At 45.2% G+C, this 24,815-nt stretch overlaps 2 protein-coding genes across 3 annotated transcripts in view; one reads left to right on the top strand and one right to left on the bottom strand.

The window, feature by feature from the left end:
• The window catches only part of LOC119477063 (leucine-rich repeat and fibronectin type-III domain-containing protein 2-like), a 163,494-nt gene that overhangs the window by 85,716 nt on the left and 52,963 nt on the right, over positions 1 to 24,815 (bottom strand). For both annotated transcript variants that reach the window (XM_037750904.1, XM_037750905.1), the window contains exon 2: positions 13,440 to 13,500. The gene's annotated coding sequence lies outside the window, so the exon portion shown is untranslated. The remainder of the gene's footprint in view (positions 1 to 13,439; positions 13,501 to 24,815) is intronic.
• LOC119477468 lies at positions 5,652 to 7,640 on the top strand. Its single transcript, XM_037751553.1, has 2 exons — positions 5,652 to 5,864; positions 6,690 to 7,640. The coding sequence occupies exons 1-2, from the start codon at positions 5,652 to 5,654 to the stop codon at positions 7,638 to 7,640; spliced, it is 1,164 nt and encodes a 387-aa protein (XP_037607481.1).

Here is a 24,815-nt window from a genome sequence, read left to right as displayed (position 1 = left end):
CAACATCATCAGTACCCTTAACTTAACATCAGTAACAACATCATCAGTACCCTTAACTTAACATCAGTGACAACATCATCAGTACCCTTAACTTAACATCAGTAACAACATCATCAGTACCCTTAACTTAACATCAGTAATAACATCATCAGTACCCTTAACTTAACATCAGTAACAACATCATCAGTACCCTTAACTTAACATCAGCCCCCGGACTTGTGTTTTGAAGATAAACTACACCAAAGAAGTAGTAAACTTCTATTTATGATTCATCACATATATAATACAACAATACCCTGCTAATAAAACTAATCTTAACATTTTATCCTTTACTTAGAGGTGAAAATCCCACCAGGTTCAACCTGGCAATAATCACCTGGAAATAATCTGGTTTCAAATACTTTCTAGAAATGAGTTTTTTAATCAAGACAGAGAACAGCGGGCCAGAATGGAAAACAAGCTGAAACATTCTCAGTGCGTTGCCAGATGTTTCACTTACAACATGTTAAGAACTGAAACTACAATCATGACGGACTTGATCAGAAGGTGATTGATTGTACTGAGCTACATTGTTAGAGAAAAGGACAGTAGTTAATAGAATCGCTTGGCCACACGTCAGCATTTAAAACAGCAGACTGTTGCTGCGAAATGAACTTATTTCAATGAACTGCAGCTGTTTCCAACAGCCATGCAGAAGCATCCGTCACCATCGGTGAATGGATGTGTGTGTGAATGGGTGAATGAGTTTGTTCGATGAGGTAGAAAGGTGTTATATACTGTAAATGCACTGCTGGCCGTCATGCCTCACCAGCAGAGATTCAGAGAGCCCATGAGGGATTGTTCATGGCTGGCCAGCCTCTGACTACCTACTGTGATGTGTCCTCCACCTCATGTGAAGTGCCCTGAGAGTTGTGTCTATCTGTCATAGCTGTGCTATCAGATGGGAGTGTGTAAATTATGTGTTCTACACAAACACAAGTTTCAGGCTCATGAGAGATACTAGAGAGCCATCCTCTTTGAATCTGGGTGGGTGAACAGAATCTCTAAGGTCAACCCCACCCTCCGCATCCCCATGCATATGTAGCCACAAGACCAGGCTTTATACAGAGATCTGCCCCCCACCTCCCTTTTAAATATGCTGGGAGGGGGGTTACTTGTTTACTGTAGCACTTTGAGAGTAATGTAAAAACCAGTCAATAGAGGAAGAGAAGACACTTAGACACTAATGCAGGACACAGTAAATGCAGTAAAGGCACAGGTGGGGGGGCTCTTTTAGTGAGTGCATGCAAATATCCTGCAAATTATTACTCAGTTCTTTTGTGGAAAAAAGTGCCTTTGTAATGAGAATCCTGTGTGGACATGAGGGAATAGGAGTATGGCTTCTTCTTTGATCCCAGACTGCAGTGAAAGGTCTTGACCTGCTCTATTAAAACTCTCCACATCCTCTTCTATATGAGAGCTGTGACTGGAGGCGCCCAGCAGGTACAGTATGAAGCTCAGTATAGCTGGTTACGCATCAGCACACAGCTGCGTCTGAGGAGCAGACACGTCTCTCTGTAGTGTCATCGGGCATACCAACACTATGTTCCCCGTTGTGTTCTTATGCTAAACACATTACTTTCACTCTCAGGAATATGTACAGCAAACAAATGCATTAGTTGCCCTTGAATGGTTTTCCCCATGTTCACAGTCTGTGAACACCGTAGTACTGCCAGTCCTAATCAGCGGTGTCGAGTCAGAATGGTACATTATCTGCACAGCAACAGCATGAAATACAACAGAAAGAGGGGGGTGGGTGCACAAAGCTTCACCTTTGGTTTCAGACCTCTGGTCCACCACCATCCACCATCACCTCATCATTCAGATCACTCTGGTGTTGTGCTGATTGACAGCTGTGCTCTGTGCTGTCAGAAACAAAAGAACTGAGCCAATCAGAGCTTTGTAGGAGGGATAAAGAATGAGGACACCGTCTTCCTGTACCAGAGCCACAAACATGGCAACAAAACATGCAGCCACAAAATGGCCAAAATGTGGACATAGCTGTACAGGTTGTTGTGAATCGACATATGGCTCTGATCGACATGACAAACATTGCTCCCATAGCAAGCAACCACTACTGCTAACTGTCTGCTGAACATGAAGTCGACACTACAGATACGTCAATCCCCACTGATTGGTTAGAGCAAAATACCAGACAGAGAACGGTTGACTTGAACAAAGTGTCAGACTGCCAAATAAATGTCTTTGGATGATTAAGACCTCGGTCTGCTTTGTCACAACGAGGTATGAAAAGTTTCCTTTAAGAGACAGATGTGCATTGTCCCACGGACCGCCACTATGAGCAGATTCAAGAGTTCCCTGCAGCTGAGTTTCAGAACTAAACTAATGTTGAACAGACCAGTGGTGGCCTATGTTAGCTAGTTATTAGCCAACTTTAGAAACAGTAGCTATGTAACCGACATTAGGCTGCTGGGTCACCTCACTAACTGTACAACTCTTTTCTAGTTGTGCTACTGTACCAAAAACATTTCTATGGTTTTACTACGAAGCTAAAACAGGAAGGAAGCACACTGTGCCCAGACAGTGGTCACACTCCACACACTCACATTTAATGTACTTTTATCCTTTAGTTGCCTTGTGGCTTTATTGCTTCAATGTAATAGATGTGGAACCTATATTGACCTGGAACCACAAGCAGGAGGATCATCTTGTGGCACAGATCCCACCAACTCTCTGCTCCCTTGTAGGCCAGTAGTAGAAACTGGACTGTTTAATGAGCAGGTATATCACCATGAAAATTAGTTCCATTTTATTATTAGTCTCACTCATGTTTGAGTCCTTTGGGCCTCGTCTCTGGACTAGAGACAGAACATGTAGAAGCTGCTGAAGTAATTGAATCATTAGTGTTGATCAATAATCCTATTACCGACTCTCATCCCCCCTTCTTGATATATTATGGTCATTTTGTAATACAAGACAATAAAAAACAATATACCAGTGGTGTGTAACCTGTGAGTGTTTACCCTTTATGCAGCACCCTGACTGGGAGCTGTGGGAGCGTGCATGGGTCGGCTGCAACACAAATGGATTCAGTTTAAAGACGGTGCAGGTATCTGCTCTCTCACCGTGGAGGAAAGCTGTTCTACAGGGAACGTGTTTTAAACGAGGCCCTCTGTCGAAGTGACACCCCCACCGGCTACAGAGACTATTCACAGTGCTGCCTGCCTCCACCGAGTCCACCTGACCTTCAGCAGCGCTGCCACAGAGACACAAACACCAGCAACAATCACAGGAAGTCAGCTAAAGAGCTGCACACAGTTAAATGTTGGGCTAGATCCAGAGTCCAGATCAGAGAGAAGCCCTCCTCTAACTAAAGATCATCATTCCATCCTCTTTTTAAAGTCATAATCTGCAGCTTTGTTAGATAACTAAATGCACATTTCTGTTTATATAAATATAAGAAGCTCACTTTTACTTCTAGTGTTCTGTTACAGAATGATGACCAAGCTCTCTCAACATCAAATGTCCATTTTAAGGATCCACAATCTACATTACAGTCCTGCTGCTGAACCACAGTCTGTTACTTTCTATCCAAGACAGTTCATGTACCATACATTCGGAGGTTAAAATAAATATCTGCATCTCAAATAATAGTCTGACCCGTTGCTAATAAAACTAGAATGGCACTCGGAGAGCGCAGACCTTGTTATGTCTGTATAACGTTACACTACGTTGTCTTTCATCCCGTCAGCTACCGCTTTGGTCTTTCTCACCGCGGACGGACAGCAGCTCCCACACCTCGGAGTCTCACCACACATCCACACACGTATCTCTCTGCTCTCAGAAGGAGGCGGGGTCACGCGTCATCAACGCGTCATCAGTCACACTGTGCATGTGGATGGCTCATCGGAATCCTTAAAATATTCCTTAATCCGGATCATGATCCGGATCGCCACCAATATCTAATGGATTGTTCATTGTGCCACACCCCACCCCTCCAAAACATTTCATTCAAACAGACAAACCAATGCCAGTGAAAACATAACCTCCTTGGCCCAAGGCCTTTGGCCTTGGCGGAGGTAATAATAATTTCCATCAGTACAACAGCAGAGTGTTACAAACTTAGCTCAGGCTTGTAACAAGAGGGAGTCCATACACACACACACACACACACACACACACACACACACACGAGTCAGTGTTGTAAGGTATGTTTGGATGTGTGAGTATTGTACCCTAACAAAACCTACAAAGATGGGGACGCCACGAGGAGATGTTGAGTCTGCCCAGCAAGACAGAGCATTCAAAATAATGTCAAATAAATCATAAAATGACATATTCAGCAGTAAAAGGTCAAACAATCAGTACTCTGTAGTGCTGTGGAGGATGGCAGGGTTCTGGTCTGGGGACCCCTCTGACGGCATGGCCCATTGATTCTGAAGCACTCATGAACACCATCAGCAGCCCATCATTACACTTGGCCAAGAGAAACTTTTGGATGTTTGTTAGTATCCAGGCAGTAATGTGAGCGGATCCTCCTCCTTTATAATCTCTGATCAGTGGCTCCCGGCGACTCCCAGCGGATCAACAACCACACAGAGCAGCTCAATGATTCCTGACGGGCTCCTGCTTATCAACAAGCCTTTAGCCTTTGAACCAGCTCTTAAAGCACTGGACAAAAAAAAGAATTCAAACCACTATTACAACATAATCGAAAAATACAAATCATGCGTAGCGTTAGTTCAGGCCGGCCATGGAGTCAAGCTTTGCTCAGATGACAGCCAACTGATAGCAGCCGATCTTAAGCGAGCCAAATCAGCTGATGCATCAGCTGATGCATCAGCTGATTCCCCTCTATGCATTCATTGGCAAATTTCATATAGGGGGCCTTATTTAAGCTGCTTCAGCCTGCCTACCGTTACTGCTTCCTCTACAAGCCGCTCGCATACATGAGAACAACCAGATTTTCCACGTACAGGCTTCAACTTACCCTGCTGCTCGTCATGTCGATGTCCGTCCATGATGAGGACCCGTGGCTGGACAACTGGGCTATGGAGTAACAACAACAGCAATCTAAGGCAGAGGAAGCCATCGGCGAAGAAACCCGGTCCCTATCCGCCGGAGCTCGCGTCTGATAAGTAGACATTCAAGTTCTGCTCCCAGCATTTCCTAATGGCCAGTGACCAGGCTCCTAGAAGTCCTGTTCGAAAACCACATCACGGCTCCTGTCGGTTCTTCTCATGAAGAGCTTTTTGAAATGTTTTTGGAAAGCGTCCATGGCGAAACCCCACCAGCAGATCTTTCCAAATCCTGCGCTCCCAGGAAAGCCGCTGAGAAAAGGAAACAGTTCCCGAAACTCTGCTGCTGTCCCAGCTACGGCCGCTGAGCCGCCTTCCAAAAGAGCACGAACTCCAACGGTCCGAGCCCCAGTCCGAGCTCCAGCGGTCCGAGCTCCAGCTGTCCAAGCCCCGGTCCGAGCTCCAGCGGTCCGAGCCCCGGTCTGAGCTCCAGCGGTCCGAGCTCCAGCGTTCCGAGCTCCAGCGGTCCAAGCCCCAGCTGTCCAAGCTACAGCCCCAGGAGCCGGCTCCGTGGACCAGGAGGACAATCCTGTCATGACAGCTCTATCCAGTATCCAGTCGTCACTCGCCAATATGAACTCCAGAATCCAAGCCCTGGAGTCCGTGTTGGCATCCCCAGCAAGCCGGGCTCTTCTAAACACAGACGGGCCATCCACCTCTATGGCTGCGGCACCACCAACGTGGTCTGCGTTCGCGCCGCAGATCGATGACGTCATTCCATCGAGCTTCGATGACATCACAGTCCCGCGGAGATCTCTGGGAAGTGCAGTCCAAATCTCCACCGGGGTCCCATTTTTTCCTCCTGCTGCTGCAATCTTTCACAATCTGAGAAGCCAAATCCTTGCAGCCATCCTCCATAAAGGGTGCTTTGGTGCTTACACAGGCCTGTTGTTAGAAACTGTTTTCCTCACAACATTTCTTCAGGTTTCTTAGAGGTGGCGAGTTCACTACACTCACTAAATCTTTCAATCCTGCGCATTACCTCACTATAGCTGACGTAACCATTAACACTCACTATGTAACCATATTTTAAAAAAAACACTCAAAGACTGACAGAGATAGGAAGGAACATCTGCTTTAATCTCTGAGTCTAATTCCGCATTTTGTCCCGTCTTCCATGATCCTCTATTTGAGATGCCGACCTCAAGCCAGCCAACGACAGCCACTATTTGTCACAGAGGAGGGCAAGCCAATGTCCCGAGCTTGGTTTGCCTCACACATTCGCCTCCTCTGCCAATCATGCGGACTGCCACCAGAACGCAACACTGCGCATTCTCTCTGCAGAGGAGCAGCGACAACGGCAGCATTGACAGGTCATGTCTCCACACTCAAGGCTTTGGGCCGATGGTCATCAATCGTTTAGGAATGTTATCTCTGGCCGGAGGCTCAAGACATCCTCGATGCTCAAAAAGCTATGAGTGCTCTGTAACTTACTGGCTATATATATTAAATGTTACGGCATATCTGCTTGACTCTCTCATTTAACTTTCTAGCCATATACCTCAGCCTGCAACCTGTGAAGAATCAAAAGGCTTCACTGTATATCGTTTTAGTCTAATTAGCTTTCCATTAAGTCATACTGCTGGCCCCTCCTTTGGCTCTTCCATGTAGGCGCATGGAGGGCCAGGGAGGTCTGCCTGGTGTGGTCATTTTGGGGTCTTTACTGATGCGCTTCCCTTAGGCAATGTTATTAGAAAACACTCCATAAACTTTCATTGTTATGCAGATGATACCCAATTATATCTATCGATCAAGCCAGACGAAACAAACCAGTTAACTAAACTTCAAGCATGCCTTAAGGACATAAAAACCTGGATGACCTGCAATTTCCTGATGTTAAACTCAGACAAAACTGAAGTTATTGTACTTGGCCCTGAACGCCTCCGAAACAAATTATCTAATGATATAGTTACTCTAGATGGCATTGCCCTGGCCTCCAGCACCACCGTAAGGAATCTGGGAGTTATCTTTGATCAGGATATGCCCTTTAACTCCCACATAAAACAAACCTCAAGGACTGCCTTCTTTCATCTACGTAACATTGCGAAGATCAGGCACATCCTGTCTCAAAATGATGCAGAAAAATTAGTCCATGCATTTGTTACCTCTAGACTAGATTACTGCAACTCCTTATTATCAGGCAGCTCCAATAAGTCTCTTAAGACTCTCCAGTTGATCCAGAATGCTGCAGCACGTGTACTGACAAGAACTAGGAAAAGAGATCATATTACTCCTGCATTAGTTTCTCTGCACTGGCTCCCTGTAAAATCCAGAATAGAATTTAAAATCGTCCTCCTCACCTACAAAGTGCTAAACGGTAAGGCCCCATCATATCTTAAAGAGCTCATAGTACCCTATTACCCCACTAGAGCTCTGCGCTCCCAGAATGCAGGGTTACTTGAGGTTCCTAGAGTCTCCAAAAGTAGAATGGGAGCCAGAGCCTTCAGTTATCAAGTTCCTCTTCTGTGGAACCAGCTCCCAGTTTCAGTCCGGGAGGCAGACACCCTCTCTACATTTAAGAGTAGGTTTAAGACTTTCCTCTTTGATAACGCTTATAGTTAGGGCTGTCTTTGACCAGCCCCTAGTTAAGCTGCTATAGGCCTAGACTGCCGGGGGACTTCCTATGACACACTGAGCTCCTCTCTCCTCCTGTATATATTCATGTCCCATTCACTGTTACTAACTTCATTCCTTCCCGGGAGTCCTTGTGCCTCCTTGTCTCGCAGGTAACCATGGAGCGGGGTCACACCTGGAGCGGGGTTATACCTGGAGCGAGGTCATACCTGGAGAGAGGTTGTACCTGGAGCAGGGGTACACTTGGAGCGGGGTTTCACCTGGATCTGGATGTCACCTGGATTGTGGCTGCATCTGCTACCGCGTCCGCTGCCTGCTTGACACCAACTGCTACCATCATTAATTAACTCCGTCTGTACAAGGGACTACCAAGGCTAACGAGGGACTACCAAGGCTTAGTGACAAAGTGGCAGCCTGGAGAATAACACTTCTCGGTCACTGCCAAAGACATCAAGAACTCCCAGCAAGCATGCTGGTGCTGCGGGAACCAACGCACGGGCTTCGATCACAGGGACGTCCCACACCAACACACATGGACGTACTGAGGACAGATGCTGGACAGTGCTGGCGAGCTAGCCAGATGTATGGAGGACTGAGATAGCTGGAAGCTCAGCTTGAAAGCCCGTCTGAGGACGACCCAATGATATCAATTCCGATAGTTGTATTATCACTCTTTTACATTCACTATTATTGGTTTTGTGTTATTAGTCGTACTTGTATTAGTTATTACAGCTGCTGTGCTATTATTGTGGCTGCTTCCCCCCTCTCTCTCTCTCTCTCTCTCTCTCTCTCTCTCTCTTTCTCTCTCTCTCTCTCTCTATCTATCCCCCCAGCCGACCTCGGCAGATGGCTGCCCACCCTGAGACCGGTTCTGCTCCAGGTTTCTTCCCAGTAATCGGGGAGTTTTTCCTGGCCACAGCGCGCTTGGTGGATCATGTTGGGTCTCTAAACTATGGTGTACGGTCTAAGACCTGCTCTATAGATAAAGCGTCTTGAGATAACTTCTGTTGTGATTTGACGCTATACAAAAATAAATTGAATTGAATTGAATTCAATAGTATAGTATGAGGTTGAACTACTAGTATAGTATGAGGTTGTTCTACTAGTATAGTATGAGGTTGTTCTACTAGTATAGTATGAGGGTGTACTACTAGTATAGTATGAGGTTGTACTACTAGTATAGTATGAGGTTGAACTACTAGTATAGTATGAGGTTGTTCTACTAGTATAGTATGAGGTTGTTCTACTAGTATAGTATGAGGGTGTACTACTAGTATAGTATGAGGTTGTACTACTAGTATAGTATGAGGTTGTACTAATAGTATAGTATGAGGTTGTACTAATAGTATAGTATGAGGTTGTACTACTAGTATAGTATGAAGGTGTACTACTAGTAAAGTATGAGGTTGTACTACTAGTATAGGATGACGGTGTACTACTAGTATAGCATGAGGTTTTACTACCAGTAAAGTATGAGGGTGTACTACTAGTATAGTATGAGGTTTTACTACTAGTATAGTATGAGGGTGTACTACTAGTATAGTATGAGGTTTTACTAGTAAAGTATGAGGTTGAACTACTAGTATAGTATGAGGTTGTACTACTAGTAAAGAATGAGGTAGTACTACTAGTATAGTATGAGGTTGTACTACTAGTGTAGTATGAGGGTGTACTACTAGTATAGTATGAGGTTGTTCTATTAGTATAGTATGAGGGTGTACTACTAGTATAGTATGAGGTTGTTCTACTAGTATAGTATGAGGGTGTACTACTAGTATAGTATGAGGTTGTACTACTAGTATAGTATGAGGTTGTTCTACTAGTATAGTATGAGGGTGTACTACTAGTATAGTATGAGGTTGTACTACTAGTATAGTATGAGGTTGTTCTACTAGTATAGTATGAGGGTGTACTACTAGTATAGTATGAGGTTGTACTACTAGTATAGTATGAGGTTGTACTACTAGTATAGTATGAGGTTGAACTACTAGTGTAGAATGAGGTTGTACTACTAGTATAGTATGAGGTTGAACTACTATTGTAGTATGAGGTTAGAACACAGCCTTTCGTCTGTTTGTCTTGCTTTCATAGTCAGTGATCCGTGCGTACTGAGTCCTGCGTACTGAGTCCTGCATATTGAGTCCTGCGTACTGAGTCTTGCGTACTGAGTCCTGCGTACTGAGTCTTGCATACTGAGTCCTGTGTACTGAGCCCTGCGTACTGAGTCCTACGTACTGAGTCCTGCGTATTGAGTCCTGCGTATTGAGTTTTACGTATTGAGTCCTGCGTATTGAGTCCTGCGTATTGAGTCCTGCGTATTGAGCCCTGCGTATCGAGTTTTATGTTTAGAGTCCTGCGTATTGAGTCCTGCGTATCGAGTTTTACGTATTGAGTCCTGCGTATCGAGTTTTACGTATTGAGTCCTGCGTATTGAGTCCTGCGTATTGAGCCCTGCGTATCGAGTTTTACGTATTGAGTCCTGCGTATTGAGTCCTGCGTATCGAGTTTTACGTATTGAGTCCTGCGTATTGAGTCCTGCATACTGAGTCCTGCGTATTGAGTCCTGCGTATTGAGTCCTGCGTATTGAGCCCTGCGTATCGAGTTTTATGTTTAGAGTCCTGCGTATTGAGTCCTGCGTATCGAGTTTTACGTATTGAGTCCTGCGTATTGAGTCCTGCGTATTGAGCCCTGCATATCGAGTTTTATGTTTAGAGTCCTGCGTATTGAGCCCTGCGTATCGAGTTTTATGTTTAGAGTCCTGCGTATTGAGCCCTGCGTATCGAGTTTTACGTATTGAGTCCTGCGTATTGAGTCCTGCGTATCGAGTTTTACGTATTGAGTCCTGCGTATCGAGTTTTACGTATTGAGTCCTGCGTATTGAGTCCTGCGTATTGAGTTTTACGTATTGAGTCCTGCGTATTGAGTCCTGCGTATCGAGTTTTACGCATTGAGTCCTGCGTATTGAGTCCTGAGTATCGAGTTTTACGCATTGAGTCCTGCGTATTGAGTCCTGAGTTTCGAGTTTTACGTATTGAGTCCTGCGTATCGAGTTTTACGTATTGAGTCCTGCATATTGAGTCCTGCATACTGAGTCCTGCGTATTGAGTCCTGCGTATTGAGTCCTGCGTATCGAGTTTTACGTATTGAGTCCTGCGTATTGAGTCCTGCATATTAAGTCCTGCGTATTGAGCCCTGCGTATCGAGTTTTATGTTTTGAGTCCTGCGTATTGAGTCCTGCGTATCAAGTTTTACGTATTGAGTCCTGCGTATCGAGTTTTACGTATTGAGTCCTGCGTATCGAGTTTTACGTATTGAGTCCTGCGTATTGAGTCCTGCGTAATGAGTCCTGCATATTGAGCCCTGCGTATTGAGTCCTGCATACTTAGTCCCGTGTACTGAGTCCTGTGTACTGAGTCCTGCGTACTGAATCCTGCGTATTGAGTTTTAGCGTATTGAGTCCTGCGTATTGAGTCCTGCGTATTGAGTTTTACGTATTGAGTCCGTATCAAGTGATTTGATTAATTTAAAGCCGATTTGGCTAAAACAGTGGTGATATGATGAAGACAGAACCATGTTTCATCATTTTCACCATCTTACATTCATCCTTCGTCATTCACAACACCAAATGACGGAGCCCCGTCACTTCACAAGACACGGGAAACCTCTATTGGTCTGGAGGAGCTGCAGCAGTTATTTCTGCACAAACTTCCACTGAACATTCACTAGATATTCTCAGAGCTAAACTAACTCTTCTGCAGTGTGTAGTGAGCGCGCATGCACGTGAGAATGAAGGGAAAGAGCGAAAACGAGCGCGGTGTGTGAGTGAAGGCAGGCAGAGGAGCAGAGTACAGCAGAGACTCCGGTCCTGGAGACCAAAGCTACGGTCTCTCCCGCGTCTTCCGACCGCGGCCAACACTGTTTAACAGACGGGCTTCACTAGATACAACCAAGAGGTTTTGGTGCTTCACTGGATATTGTGTTGGAGTCTGAACAGCGTAGACACACGCGATCGATCATGGGACACCGACCAGCAATGATTTATACGTGTAAGAAGTTACAAACAGTCCCTTTAAGTTTAGTGGCCTGAAGGGAGGAAGTAACAAAAAAATAACTGAAGAAAAAGGAAGTGATGAATTTATGAAATAATAATGGAAGTGATGAAAATGTATGCAAATTGGAAAATAGTGATAGATTGTCAATTGATTTGATAAACTTGATTGACATTTAATTTGAAACAGTGTTGATCTGATAATTAATTGCCAGCTGACCTTTATCGTCTACAGCAGCACACTTTTGTTCCTTTGGTCTCTGGACTCCAACTCCAGTCTCACAACTCCAGTTTGTAATTAGACTGTAAACAAGTAGCAACTTGGCCAGGATATCTGCCAGCTACACCGGAACAACAGAAATATACTGTAGCCCCTCGCCCTCAGAGGTATACTGTAGCCCCCACCCTCAGAGGTATACTGTAGCCCCCACCCTCAGAGGTATACTGTAGCCCCTCGCCCTCAGAAGTATACTGTAGCCCCTCACCCTCAGAGCTATACTGTAGCCCCCACCCTCAGAGGTATACTGTAGCCCCTCACCCTCAGAGCTATACTGTAGCCCCTCACCCTCAGAGGTATACTGTAGCCCCTCGCCCTCAGAGGTATACTGTAGCCCCCACCCTCAGAGCTATACTGTAGCCCCTCACCCTCAGAGCTATACTGTAGCCCCTCACCCTCAGAGGTTTACTGTAGCCCCTCGCCCTCAGAGCTATACTGTAGCCCCTCACCCTCAGAGCTATACTGTAGCCCCTCACCCTCAGAGGTTTACTGTAGCCCCTCGCCCTCAGAGGTATATTGTAGCCCCTCACCCTCAGAGGTATACTATAGCCCCTCGCCCTCAGAGCTATACTGTAGCCCCTCACCCTCAGAGGTATACTGTAGCCCCTCGCCCTCAGAGCTATACTGTAGCCCCTCGCCCTCAGAGCTATACTGTAGCCCCTCACCCTCAGAGCTATACTGTAGCCCCTCACCCTCAGAGCTATACTGTAGCCCCTCGCCCTCAGAGCTATACTGTAGCCCCTCACCCTCAGAGCTATACTGTAGCCCCTCGCCCTCAGAGGCTTATTCAAGATTGTTGCCTGTTTAACATGTTTTCAGCAAAAAAGGATGAAACCGTCAACGGGTATAAGAAGTGAGATTTCCCTCTATGCTCTCTCCCCCAGGCATGAAAACATGTCCAGTCATCACAAGTCCATGAAACAAGCCCAGCCGATTGCATAAAGTTTAGTTGGCTCTGGATCGGCTGACGTGACCTCAATCCGCAGCCTCGCTGACTGCCGACTTAGATCGCGGTCGTCTCAGCCCGTAAGAGCTTCTCCTTCATCAGGTCCGGCTAAAGCCTCACACACACTGCCCATCACCGGCGTGGATTAGAGGGCTGTCTGCTCTCACTGAGTCATGAGAGGCTGCAGCAGTTCTTCCCAGACCCAAAACATCACCTGAAAACCCTTTAAGTCCAGAGTTCTGGAAGAACTTATCAAACATAAGCCCTCAAATCCAGCACTCTGTGGAGCATTATGGAGTCAGGGTGTAGTTTCTAATTCCAAGTCTTTACTTTGAAGTTCTGCATACAACATGCAACCATAATCTCATCCAGGAGAGTAATCATCTACTTAGAACTTTAAGCTCTTTCGGTCCATGTTATCATAACGATAAGTAGGTTACTGTTGAAATGAATTTCAATTTTTACAACGAAGTTTTGGCCATCATAACTGTCAGCTGTAACAACGTTTTACTCACCTGGTGTTTGTGGAGATGTGGTAGCAGCGACACAGCTTTACAACGCAGTCCAAGTCCATCTCTGTAAGAAGAAGACACCAAACATGGAGATCAAGTTTCACACAAAAGCTTCTTTTAGCAAAGAAAGTGTGTCTCTGGTGTCTCTTGAACTCTTTGGAAGGGTTCAAATGTTTAAAAATGTTGTTGTGTTTTAGTTACAGTTGAACTTTAAGTATTTGAGATTTGAGATTGAAAAGTATTTGAGAGGGAAATGAGTTGAGTTATCAGTTGAACTGTAGACAATGAAAGCAGTTATTAATTACCACAACGAGCTGAAATGAAAGTGTGAAAACAGTTAAATTGTAAGTTAAAATGATAAATAGTATTTGAAAGCAGTTAAACTCTTAGTTAACTTAATTAACTCAGATTGAATTTCAGTTAATAAGCACAACATTGAAGGAAATATGTCAGGTGATGTGAGCGACACCGGTAAACCACTCATTCATTTTACTACGAAAACTATGCAAACGCACTTTCTTAAAGTCACAGTGGAGAGATAATAATAATAATAATAATAATAATAATAATAATAATGATAATTTATAGATTGACAGAGACAGTAGCAGATGGAGATATTAAGAATCAAGAATTTTTGATGTTTTAAAATACTTTGTTTTTCAATAAATAAATAAAATCTCAACATGCAGTTACTGGATTAACCCTCTGAGACCCACAATAGACCCGTTTTAGTCTTCTTTAGGGGGGTAAAGGGGGCCTCTAGGGGGGTACAGGCGCAGGGGGTCTTTAGGGGGGGGGAGTGGGCCTTTTGGGGTGTCTAGGGGGTATTTAGGGGGGTCCAGGGGATCTTTAGAGGGGGACAGTGGGTATTTTGGGGTGTCTAGGGGTCTTTAGGGGGGTCCAGGGGGTCTTTAGGGGGAGATAACAGGTCAACAGTAGATGTCACATAGAAGTGGTGAACATCATCTGAAAGCTGGAACCTGAAGATTATTTTGAGATGCAGCTCAGCACTGTGTGTCAAGTTCTTCTAGTCATAAATCAGAAATAAACATGAATGAATGAATGAATGAATGAATTACTTATTCAAAGTTAATTGTCAAAGTGTATAAGGGTTTAGAACATGATGATAGAAGTATATTATGGTCATCTCCATGCTCTATTATGTCTAATACATTTTGGGTTGATACCATTTGTTACAGATTTGGTGCTAAATTTAACCATTTTTTAACCACTGGAGAATTGATAAAAATGATCAATAATCCCTCCAAAATACCACATTAAGACACCAAGACCTTGAGGAACACCATAGAGAAAGACATGCTGCGATTTGGGACCAAAAACTTTTGAGATTTCTGCAAGAATTGCATTTTTCGGTGATTGGATGGCGAGCACTTGTGTTGTGTAAACTGCTCAGAAACCCCCTTATTGTCAATCTAGCTAGGAAAGCCATCCATCCTCTGAATGCTCTAGGTCTCTAGTTTGATCCATCCATCCTCTAAATGCTCTAGGTCTCTAGTTTGATCCATCCATCCTCTTGAATGCTCTAGGTCTCTAGTTTGATCCATCCATCCTCTGAATGCTCTAGGTCTCTAGTTTGATCCATCCATCCTCTGAATGCTCTAGGTCTCTAGTTTGATCCATCCATCCTCTGAATTCTCTAGGTCTCTAGTTTGATCTATCCATCCTCTGAATGCTCTAGGTCTCTAGTTTGATCCATCCATCCTCTGAATGCTCTAGGTCTCTAGTCTGATCCATCCATCCTCTGAATGCTCTAGGTCTCTAGTCTGATCCATCCTTCCTCTGAATGCTCTAGGTCTCTAGTCTGATCCATCCATCCTCTGAATGCTCTAGGTCTCTAGTCTGATCCATCCATCCTCTGAATTCTCTAGGTCTCTAGTTTGATCCATCCATCCTCTGAATGCTCTAGGTCTCTAGTCTGATCCATCCATCCTCTGAATGCTCTAGGTCTCTAGTTTGTGGCTGTAAAGTTTAATGAGGCTGTGATTATCCTAGAGGTCACCACAGGTCATTTTATAGAGGGAGGTCAATGAAATGTCTCTTATGGGGACTAACATCATCACACATGAACACAGTTGGGCTCATTGGATCCACCAGAGTCTCAGCTTTACATATACATTACATTTACAGATACCCAATTTATTCATTCAACACTGTTTAGGGACCCCAGTATGCAGAAATATTCAAATACACCATTTTAGAATAGGAGACAATAACACATTTAAACTGCATGTGATTATCATAAAGTGGGCATGTCTGTAAAGGGGAGACTCGTGGGTACCCATAGAACCCATTTACATTCACATATCTGGAGGTCAGAAGTCAAGGGACCCCTTTGAAAATGGCCATCCCAGTTTTTCCTCGCCAAAATGTAGCCTAACTTTGGAGCGTTATTTAACCTCCTTACCGACATGGTGGCATGACATGACATGGTACCAATGGATTCCTTAGTTTTATATGATAACTGTAGCTTTAAAACTCAACCTGCTACGGCCTCTGAAAGACAGTAAAGTTGGTCAGGATCGCGGGTGTCAGAGGGTTAAACAGGGATAACAGTTGTAAAAAGGTCTCATAGAAACACAGGGTTAAAGCAACAGAACAGACGGCTCTAGTGAAGCACCACTCAGATAAAAACTCATCAACATTTTTTATCTATGAGTAAAACGTGAAGTCTTAACATTACTATCAGAACCCCCACACTTTCTGGGCTCAGCCCCTCTTCCTGTTTCGGTTGCACAATGTTGCACTTCCCTTGTGCCGTAAATGGAGGCTTTATTTTCCAGGAGATCGTACCCGGTGGCAGACAGAATTGCGTAGTGAAAGCGAGGCTTATCGGTAACCAACCTAAATGCCGACGTTGTCATTATTTTATAGCCATTACATTGTGTAATCAACATTTACTTTATAGTGATAAGTTAAGCAAAAAAAAATTGTCTATTTCCATTTTAAACAATTGTCAAAAGGTTGTGACGCTCCGGCTGCAACTACCAGTTTCCCCTCAGCCCTGGTGCTTCAGTCTGGTCAGAACCAATAGGAATGATGGCCAAAACTTCGCAGCAGCTCCCTTTAAAGGAGAGAGGTGTGCAAAGTCCCACTGATTAAGGCTACAAAGTATTGATTGGTAATGAGGTGGGTTTGAATCCCTGGACTGGGTGACTGTGCAACAACTTCCTCTGGATGTGAAGTGTGATTTAAAGAGAACGTGTGCTTGTCGATTCTTTCCTTCAAGCTCCAAACATCTTCGTCCTTTATCAGTGTAGCTTCATCTGATTCATCCTGCTGGTACAATATAGTCAAAACATATAGAACATTTTACAAATCTTAATCATTACAGCCATCCCTATTTGTTCTTTGTTTTTTGTTGTTGTTGAACTACTGATGAAGCTGAGCAGTTTATCAGTGCTGAACATCATTTAGTTGTAACAAATGAAATATGCATAACCATACAGAACAACACAAATGTCAGCATCTCCTGGATCGTGAAGTATAAAAGGTCTACAAGTGACAGCTGATGCTGGCAATGCTTCTCTTCTGTCTATAAATGCCATTGTGCCTGTGTTACGTGTGCCTATATATAAACCTTCAGCTGGGAAATGAAGAAGCATCAGCGTGATGTGTGCGGCTGCGTGCTGACGCCGCCGTCCTCAGTCACTCAGGTGGGTCGACGCCGCTGCGACTCCACCTGTCAACATGTGAAGATGCGTCAAATGAGCCGCCTGTCTGGCTCAGGCATCTTTATATTAAAGTAAATATCTGCATCACAGAGAGAGGAAATACAATATCATGTTGAGTTTGGATATGCCAGTTTGCTGCTCTTTTAAATAAATAATTTAGAGCCTGTTAATCATTAAGTATGTTTGTCATACTGACACATGAAGGAACAACTCAGTAATGAACCAGCCATGCTATGGTAATAATAATATCTAACCTGCTACAAGTGAAGGCTTCTTATGTCATATTCTATTCCTACATGTCGATGAAGTCAACTCATGCAAACATGAAACTCAGATCATCTAAATGTGTTTATGTATGTGGAGAAATTAAAGTAGAAAACAAAACAAAACGTCCTGATGTATCTACATATACTGTCCATCAGTCAACAGTAACAATAGTCTAACACAAATAAATACATGTGCTGTTTAATTTTCTGTCTTAGCTTTGATTAATGTTCAATCATTGTCAGGGGAACATTATTATAGATTCAATGTTTAGCATTCATTCTTGACCTTGAGAACATCCATCCATTATCTGTAACCGCTTGTGAGGGGGGGCTGGAGCCAATCCCAGCTGACATTGGGTGAAGGCGGTATTGACCCTGGACAGGTCTCCAGACTATCACAGGGCTGACACATAGAGACAGACAACCGTTCACACTCACATTCACACCTACGGGACATTTAGAGTCAACAATGAACCTAACCTGCATGTCTTTGGACTGTGGGAGGAAACCTGAGCACCCGGAGAAAACCCACGCTAACACGGGGAGAACATGCTAACTCCACACAGAAGGACCCCAAGCCGGGTTTGAACCTGTGACCCTCTTGCTGTGAGACGACAGTGCTAACCACATTGTATAGCGAATGTGCCCACTGACTCACGTTCACATATGAGTTGGACATGAACATGATGGATGGAGGACAACAAGCAGCGAATGAAGTAACAACTTCACTTTCTGTGCAGCCGTGTCACAAAGACAAATACCTGAGCCTGCTGCCGATTCTCTCTCTAAAAATAACTTGTGTATCATGAATGATTCAATTTACAACTGAGAATTTGACTGGAGCACGCAGACAAGAGAAGGAGAAGCTGTAAAGAAGAGCGATGGTTTGGTAACTGGAAGAAGTAGCTGATAGGTTGTTTCCACTACTGGCTGCAGGGCAAACACGTATCTGCGGTTGACTTGAGGAAAAGCTCTGAGCTTCCTCTGAGCTTCAGACTGGAGGGAGCAGATCCACTCAGCTTTCCACTGCATTGCCTCCTGCTGCTGCTGCTGCTTCTGCTTCGGCCGTTCAGTTGACAAGCAGCCAGCCGGTAAGAGCACATTAAGTTTTAATCTGAGCGTGATGCACACGTATCACTCCTGAAGGGCCACAATGAACTTTTGTCGCTGTCAGCCGCAGACTGAAACAAAGCAACAGAAAAGAGAGGAGCAGTGCACATTTGAAAGCTGTGTGCACGTGCGTGTTCACTCTCATTTACATTCAGAGTGTATTGGAAGGGATATCCTGGCTGTTCTGTGCTGTTTTACCAGTGCTAACTCTAGCCTCGGGGACAAGCTCTAAAAACGCATTAGAAAAAAATACAGAATATTCTGAATAATAATATACAGCCTTGGTTATACAGCATCCCACATACAGCATGCTTTCAAGGGCAGATCAGGTTTCATTGACATTTCAGGAGACACTGAAAATCCTAAATCATACATCTAAAAGTATTCATCAAGTGTGTAGAAACATGACTCCTAATGAATGCTGCTGCTCTGTGTCTGTGTCTGTGTCTGTGTCTGTGTCTGTGCTCTGTGTCTGTGTCTGTGACTGTGACTCTGTCTGTGTCTGTGACTGTGTCTGTGTCTGTGACCATGACCGTGTCCATGTCTGTGCTCTGTGCTCTGTGACTGTGTCTGTGTCTGTGTCTGTGCTCTGTGCTCTGTGTCTGTGTCTGTGTCTGTGACTGTGACTCTGTCTGTGTCTGTGACTGTGTCTGTGTCTGTGACCGTGACCGTGTCCATGTCTGTGCTCTGTGACTGTGTCTGTGTCTGTGTCTGTGTCTGTGTCTGTGTCTGTGTCTGTGACTGTGTCCGTGACCGTGCCTGTGCTCTGTGACTGTATCTGTGTGTGTGTGTCTGTGACTGTGTCTGTGCTCTGTGCTCTGTGTCTGTGCTCTGTGTCTGTGACTGTGCTGTGTGACTGTGTCTGTGTCTGTGTCTGTGTCTATGTCTGTGACTGTGACTGTCTGTGTCTGTGCTCTGTGACTGTGTCTGTGTCTGTGTCTGTGTCTGTGCTCTGTGTCTCTGACCGTGTCTGTATCTGTGCTCTGTGACTGTGACTGTGACTGTGTCTGTGACTGTGCTCTGTGACTGTGACTGTGACTGTGCTCTGTGTCTGTGACTGTGTCTGTGTCTGTGTCTGTGTCTGTGACTGTGACTGTGCTCTGTGTCTGTGACTGTGTCTGTGTCTGTGTCTGTGTTTGTGACCGTGTCCGTGACCGTGTCGGTGCTCTGTGTCTGTGCGCTGTGTCTGTGCTCTGTGACTGTGTCTGTGTCTGTGCTCTGTGTCTGTGTCTGTGCTCTGTGTCTGTGTCTGTGACTGTGCTCTGTGTCTGTGTCTGTGACTGTGACTGTGTCTGTGACTGTGTCTGTGTCTGTGTCTGTGACTGTGCTCTGTGTCTGTGTCTGTGCCTGTGCCTGTGTCTGTGTCTGTGACTGTGCTCTGTGTCTGTGCTCTGTGTCTGTGCTCTGTGACCGTGTCCGTGACCGTGTCTGTGCTCTGTGTCCGTGACCGTGCCTGTGCTCTGTGACTGTGTCTGTGCTCTGTGTGTGTGTGTCTGTGACTGTGTCTGTGCTCTGTGTCTGTGTCTAATTCTGTGACTGTGACTGTGTCTGTGTCTGTGACTGTGTCTGTGTCTGTGTCTGTGCTCTGTGTCTGTGTCTGTGACTGTGACTCTGTCTGTGTCTGTGACTGTGTCTGTGACCGTGACCGTGTCCATGTCTGTGCTCTGTGCTCTGTGACTGTGTCTGTGTCTGTGTCTGTGCTCTGTGCTCTGTGTCTGTGACTGTGACTCTGTCTGTGTCTGTGACTGTGTCTGTGTCTGTGACCGTGACTGTGTCCATGTCTGTGCTCTGTGACTGTATCTATGACTGTGTCTGTGACTGTGCTCTGTGACTGTGACTGTGTCTGTGTCTGTGTCTGTGCTCTGTGCTCTGTGTCTGTGCTCTGTGTCTGTGCTCTGTGACTGTGACTGTGTCTGTGTCTGTGTCTGTGTCTGTGTCTGTGTCTGTGTCTGTGTCTGTGTCTATGTCTGTGACTGTGACTGTGTCTGTGCTATGTGACTGTGTCTGTGTCTGTGTCTGTGCTCTGTGTCTCTGAAGGTGTCTGTATCTGTGTCTGTGACTGTGTCTGTGTCTGTGACTGTGTCTGTGACTGTGACTGTCTGTGACTGTGTCTGTGTCTGTGCTCTGTGACCGTGTCCGTGACCGTGTCTGTGCTCTGTGTCCGTGACCGTGCCTGTGCTCTGTGACTGTGTCTGTGCTCTGTGTGTGTGTGTCTGTGACTGTGTCTGTGCTCTGTGTCTGTGTCTGTGTCTGTGACTGTGACTGTGTCTGTGTCTGTGACTGTGTCTGTGTCTGTGTCTGTGCTCTGTGTCTGTGTCTGTGACTGTGACTCTGTCTGTGTCTGTGACTGTGTCTGTGTCTGTGACCATGACCGTGTCCATGTCTGTGCTCTGTGCTCTGTGACTGTGTCTGTGTCTGTGTCTGTGCTCTGTGCTCTGTGTCTGTGTCTGTGTCTGTGACTGTGACTCTGTCTGTGTCTGTGACTGTGTCTGTGTCTGTGACCGTGACCGTGTCCATGTCTGTGCTCTGTGACTGTATCTATGACTGTGTCTGTGACTGTGCTCTGTGACTGTGACTGTGTCTGTGTCTGTGTCTGTGTCTGTGTCTATGTCTGTGACTGTGACTGTGTCTGTGCTCTGTGACTGTGTCTGTGTCTGTGTCTGTGCTCTGTGTCTCTGAAGGTGTCTGTATCTGTGTCTGTGTCTGTGACTGTGTCTGTGACTGTGACTGTCTGTGACTGTGTCTGTGACTGTGACTGTGTCTGTGACTGTGACTGTGTCTGTGTCTGTGTCTGTGTCTGTGACTGTGCTCTGTGACTGTGACTGTCTGTGACTGTGCTCTGTGACTGTGACTGTGACTGTGCTCTGTGTCTGTGTCTGTGTCTGTGTCTGTGTCTGTGTCTGTGCTCTGTGTCTGTGACTGTGACTGTGACTGTGCTCTGTGTCTGTGACTGTGTCTGTGTCTGTGTCTGTGTCTGTGTCTGTGCTCTGTGTCTGTGTTTGTGACCGTGTCCGTGACCGTGTCGGTGCTCTGTGTCTGTGTCTGTGCTCTGTGACTGTGTCTGTGACTGTGTCTGTGTCTGTGTCTGTGTCTGTGTCTGTGCTCTGTGTCTGTGCTCTGTGTCTGTGCTCTGTGTCTGTGCTCTGTGCTCTGTGTCTGTGCTCTGTGCTCTGTGTCTGTGTCTGTGCTCTGTGTCTGTTTCTGTGTCTGTGTCTGTGCTCTGTGTCTGTGTCTGTGTCTGTGCTCTGTGTCGGTGTCTGTGCTCTGTGTCTGTTTCTGTGTCTGTGCTCTGTGCTCTGTGTCTGTGACTGTGTCTCTGTCTGTGTCTGTGTCTGTGTCTGTGCTCTGTGTCTGTGTTTGTGACCGTGTCCGTGACCGTGTCGGTACTCTGTGTCTGTGTCTGTGCGCTGTGTCTGTGCTCTGTGACTGTGTCTGTGCTCTGTGTCTGTGTCTGTGACTGTGCTCTGTGTCTGTGTCTGTGTCTGTGACTGTGACTGTGTCTGTGTCTGTGTCTGTGTCTGTGTCTGTGACTGTGCTCTGTGTCTGTGTCTGTGTCTGTGCCTGTGCCTGTGTCTGTGTCTGTGACTGTGCTCTGTGTCTGTGCTCTGTGTCTGTGCTCTGTGACCGTGTCCGTGACCGTGTCTGTGCTCTGTGTCCGTGACCGTGCCTGTGCTCTGTGACTGTCTGTGCTCTGTGTGTGTGTCTGTGACTGTGTCTGTGCTCTGTGTCTGTGTCTGTGTCTGTGACTGTGTCTGTGTCTGTGACTGTGTCTGTGTCTGTGTCTGTGTCTGTGCTCTGTGTCTGTGCTCTGTGTCTGTGTTCTGTGCTCTGTGTCTGTGCTGTGTCTGTGACTGTGACTGTGTCTGTGTCAGTGACTGTGTCTGTGTCTGTGTCTGTGACTGTGACTGTGTCTGTGTCTGTGTATGTGTCTGTGACTGTGTCTGTGTCTGTGTCTGTGCTCTGTGCTCTGTGCTCTGTGTCTGTGTCTGTGTCTGTGCTCTGTGTCTGTGCTCTGTGTCTGTGTCTGTGTCTGTGTCTGTGTCTGTGCTCTGTGTCTGTTTCTGTGTCTGTGTCTGTGTCTGTGCTCTGTGTCTGTGCTCCGTGTCTGTGTCTGTGCTCTGTGTCTGTGTCTGTGTCTGTGTCTGTGTCTGTGTCTGTGTCTGCTAACGCGTTCACCAGAACAACTTCATAAAGGGATAAGCAGTCGGTGTTATTGGTATTTACAGTTTGTTGCATTGCTGTTTTGTTCCCCTTCTGCCCTGACGGACCCGGTACCGGGTCCAAACGGGTCGTACCCTGTTACACAGTTACAAAAAAGTCCCAATGGACGATGATGTATTTATAGAACATATGCTACATGCCATACCGTTTGGAAAAGCTGAGGTCTGTAAACTGTATGTTGTCCGAACAATGTCTTATTACGAAGTATTTTAACAATAAAGTACTTTTAGAACAGAAATAAACTTTGTAAATATAAGAACAAGTTGTGATCAAAAGATCTTACAGGTCTACAATATCATGCTTGGTATTGTTGGAAACTCAAAAATTCAGAGCTTTCCAACATACCTCCACACAGCGACATTGCTTACGTTGCACACGGCCCTAAATGCTGAATTAGAGACAGATACAGTATAATTCTGCTGCTGTGTGATAGCTACATGTAGTGAGTATATGAGTTTCTACAAACAGTTGTGAATAATATCATTGGTAAGAATCAGCCATTAATCCCACCAACAAACTGGACATTAAAGGCTTTCAGCGTTGTGTCTCCGCCAGCAGCAGCAGCTCTGTCTCTGTCTCTGTCTCTGTCTCTGTCTCTGACTGCTCTGTGAAGAAAATGGGAAGTGATTAACAACTTGTGCAAGTGTGCAGAAGCTGTCAACTTGTATTGGCAGTGGCACACCCTGACGGAGACCTAATGGCCATAATTACATTGGAGAGGAGAGAATGGAGCAGTACTATCAGGCACACAACCACAGTCTAATGATTCCCCTACATGAAGACACTTTAAATGATGCTAATTGTCATTACGTGTAATATTTGTTTTTTGAGATAAAATGAGATGAAAGTGTGTTCATCGCTGCAGGGAAAGTAGGTCACAGTAACAAGCTAAAGCAGAATTTAGCTAACAGTTTTATTAGAACAATGCGTGGTAACGATGCGAGATATGTTCACGCTGAAATATATGACTATAAATGATTATGATTCACTATGCATGATTCATTCATCAAAAAAAGAACATTTCAACCTAACGGCTGCCACATGCAAACACAATCTGCTCCTCTGGATCATTGAGGAGCTTCAGTAGAGGAGTACATGGTTAAATGCCTTGCCCTGGGGCACTTCACAATAGTTTGGGCCAACAAGTCATTGTACCAGGTGACAAACCCATGTAATCCTTGGGATCCCTTGGGGCTTCCTAACCTCCAGGTCCAGTTTCACAAGACAAACCTGAGATGATTTTACACATAAATCACACGGAGGAATACTCTAATATACTCTATGCTTGACAACAGTTGTATGATGTTTCCGGTCTGAGAATCATTGATCATGTCATGATGTCATCAGGGTTATGTTGGCTTGGGCCTGGTGACTACACATGTATAACAGAAGCCCCTTCTTACAAACTGGAGATTTGGAGTTTGAAAGACTTGGATGTTTACCAAGCAGGGAGGGTCTAATGCTTCTGGATGGACTAACATCATGTCCCCACTAATATGGTTCACTTTGAAAATAGCATTTACATGTGAAAAACCATGCCCGTTTACACGAAATAGTCATAAGAAAATGCTAAATCACTTATTTTTCCTTTTTTTTCAGCAAACAACAAACTTTGCATCACATGCGACGTCTGGTGAGGAGACGAACGGTAACTACATTTACATGCACACTAATATTCCACTACTATTCACAATATGACTGTATTCTAAATTTGATGCGTGTCATGTAAACAGTATATTCCATTTGGATATTCTGAATGGAGCATGTTCAGATTAATCCATGTGAGATATGCTGATATTGTTCAGGTTTTAAGAGCATTCTCTGGACGAGTACACACATTCACAATATGTGTCTCAGTTGATTTTTACAGCAGTTTGCAACACACGACCTCGTGCCCGTTTACAGCCAGCTCTGTATGTTACACAAACCAACTAGCCGATGCATGAGATTCATGCCCACATTTCTGGTCGAAAGGAGAAGCACACCTACCTGTAACTGTATAAAAGAGTTGGATATCACCACAACAACTACGTCATGGGGGCTTTTTACATTATCGGAGTGTGCACGGCTGCATGTAAACTAGGACTGCA

The sequence above is a fragment of the Sebastes umbrosus genome, chromosome 18 (assembly GCF_015220745.1).
Source record: "Sebastes umbrosus isolate fSebUmb1 chromosome 18, fSebUmb1.pri, whole genome shotgun sequence".
Taxonomy (NCBI): domain Eukaryota; kingdom Metazoa; phylum Chordata; class Actinopteri; order Perciformes; family Sebastidae; genus Sebastes; species Sebastes umbrosus.
Note: the sequence above shows the minus strand (reverse complement) of the source record. Positions and strands in the feature narration are given on the sequence as shown.

What these genes read in the sequence shown, in the direction of transcription:
- LOC119477468 (XM_037751553.1), top strand. Translation starts at nt 5,652, where the DNA reads ATGAACTCCAGAATCCAAGCCCTGGAGTCCGTGTTGGCATCCCCAGCA. An exon ending in CAGTCCAAATCTCCACCGGG is followed by an intron (nt 5,865 to 6,689) that starts GTCCCATTTTTT and finishes TCTTCCATGTAG; the next exon opens with GCGCATGGAGGGCCAGGGAG.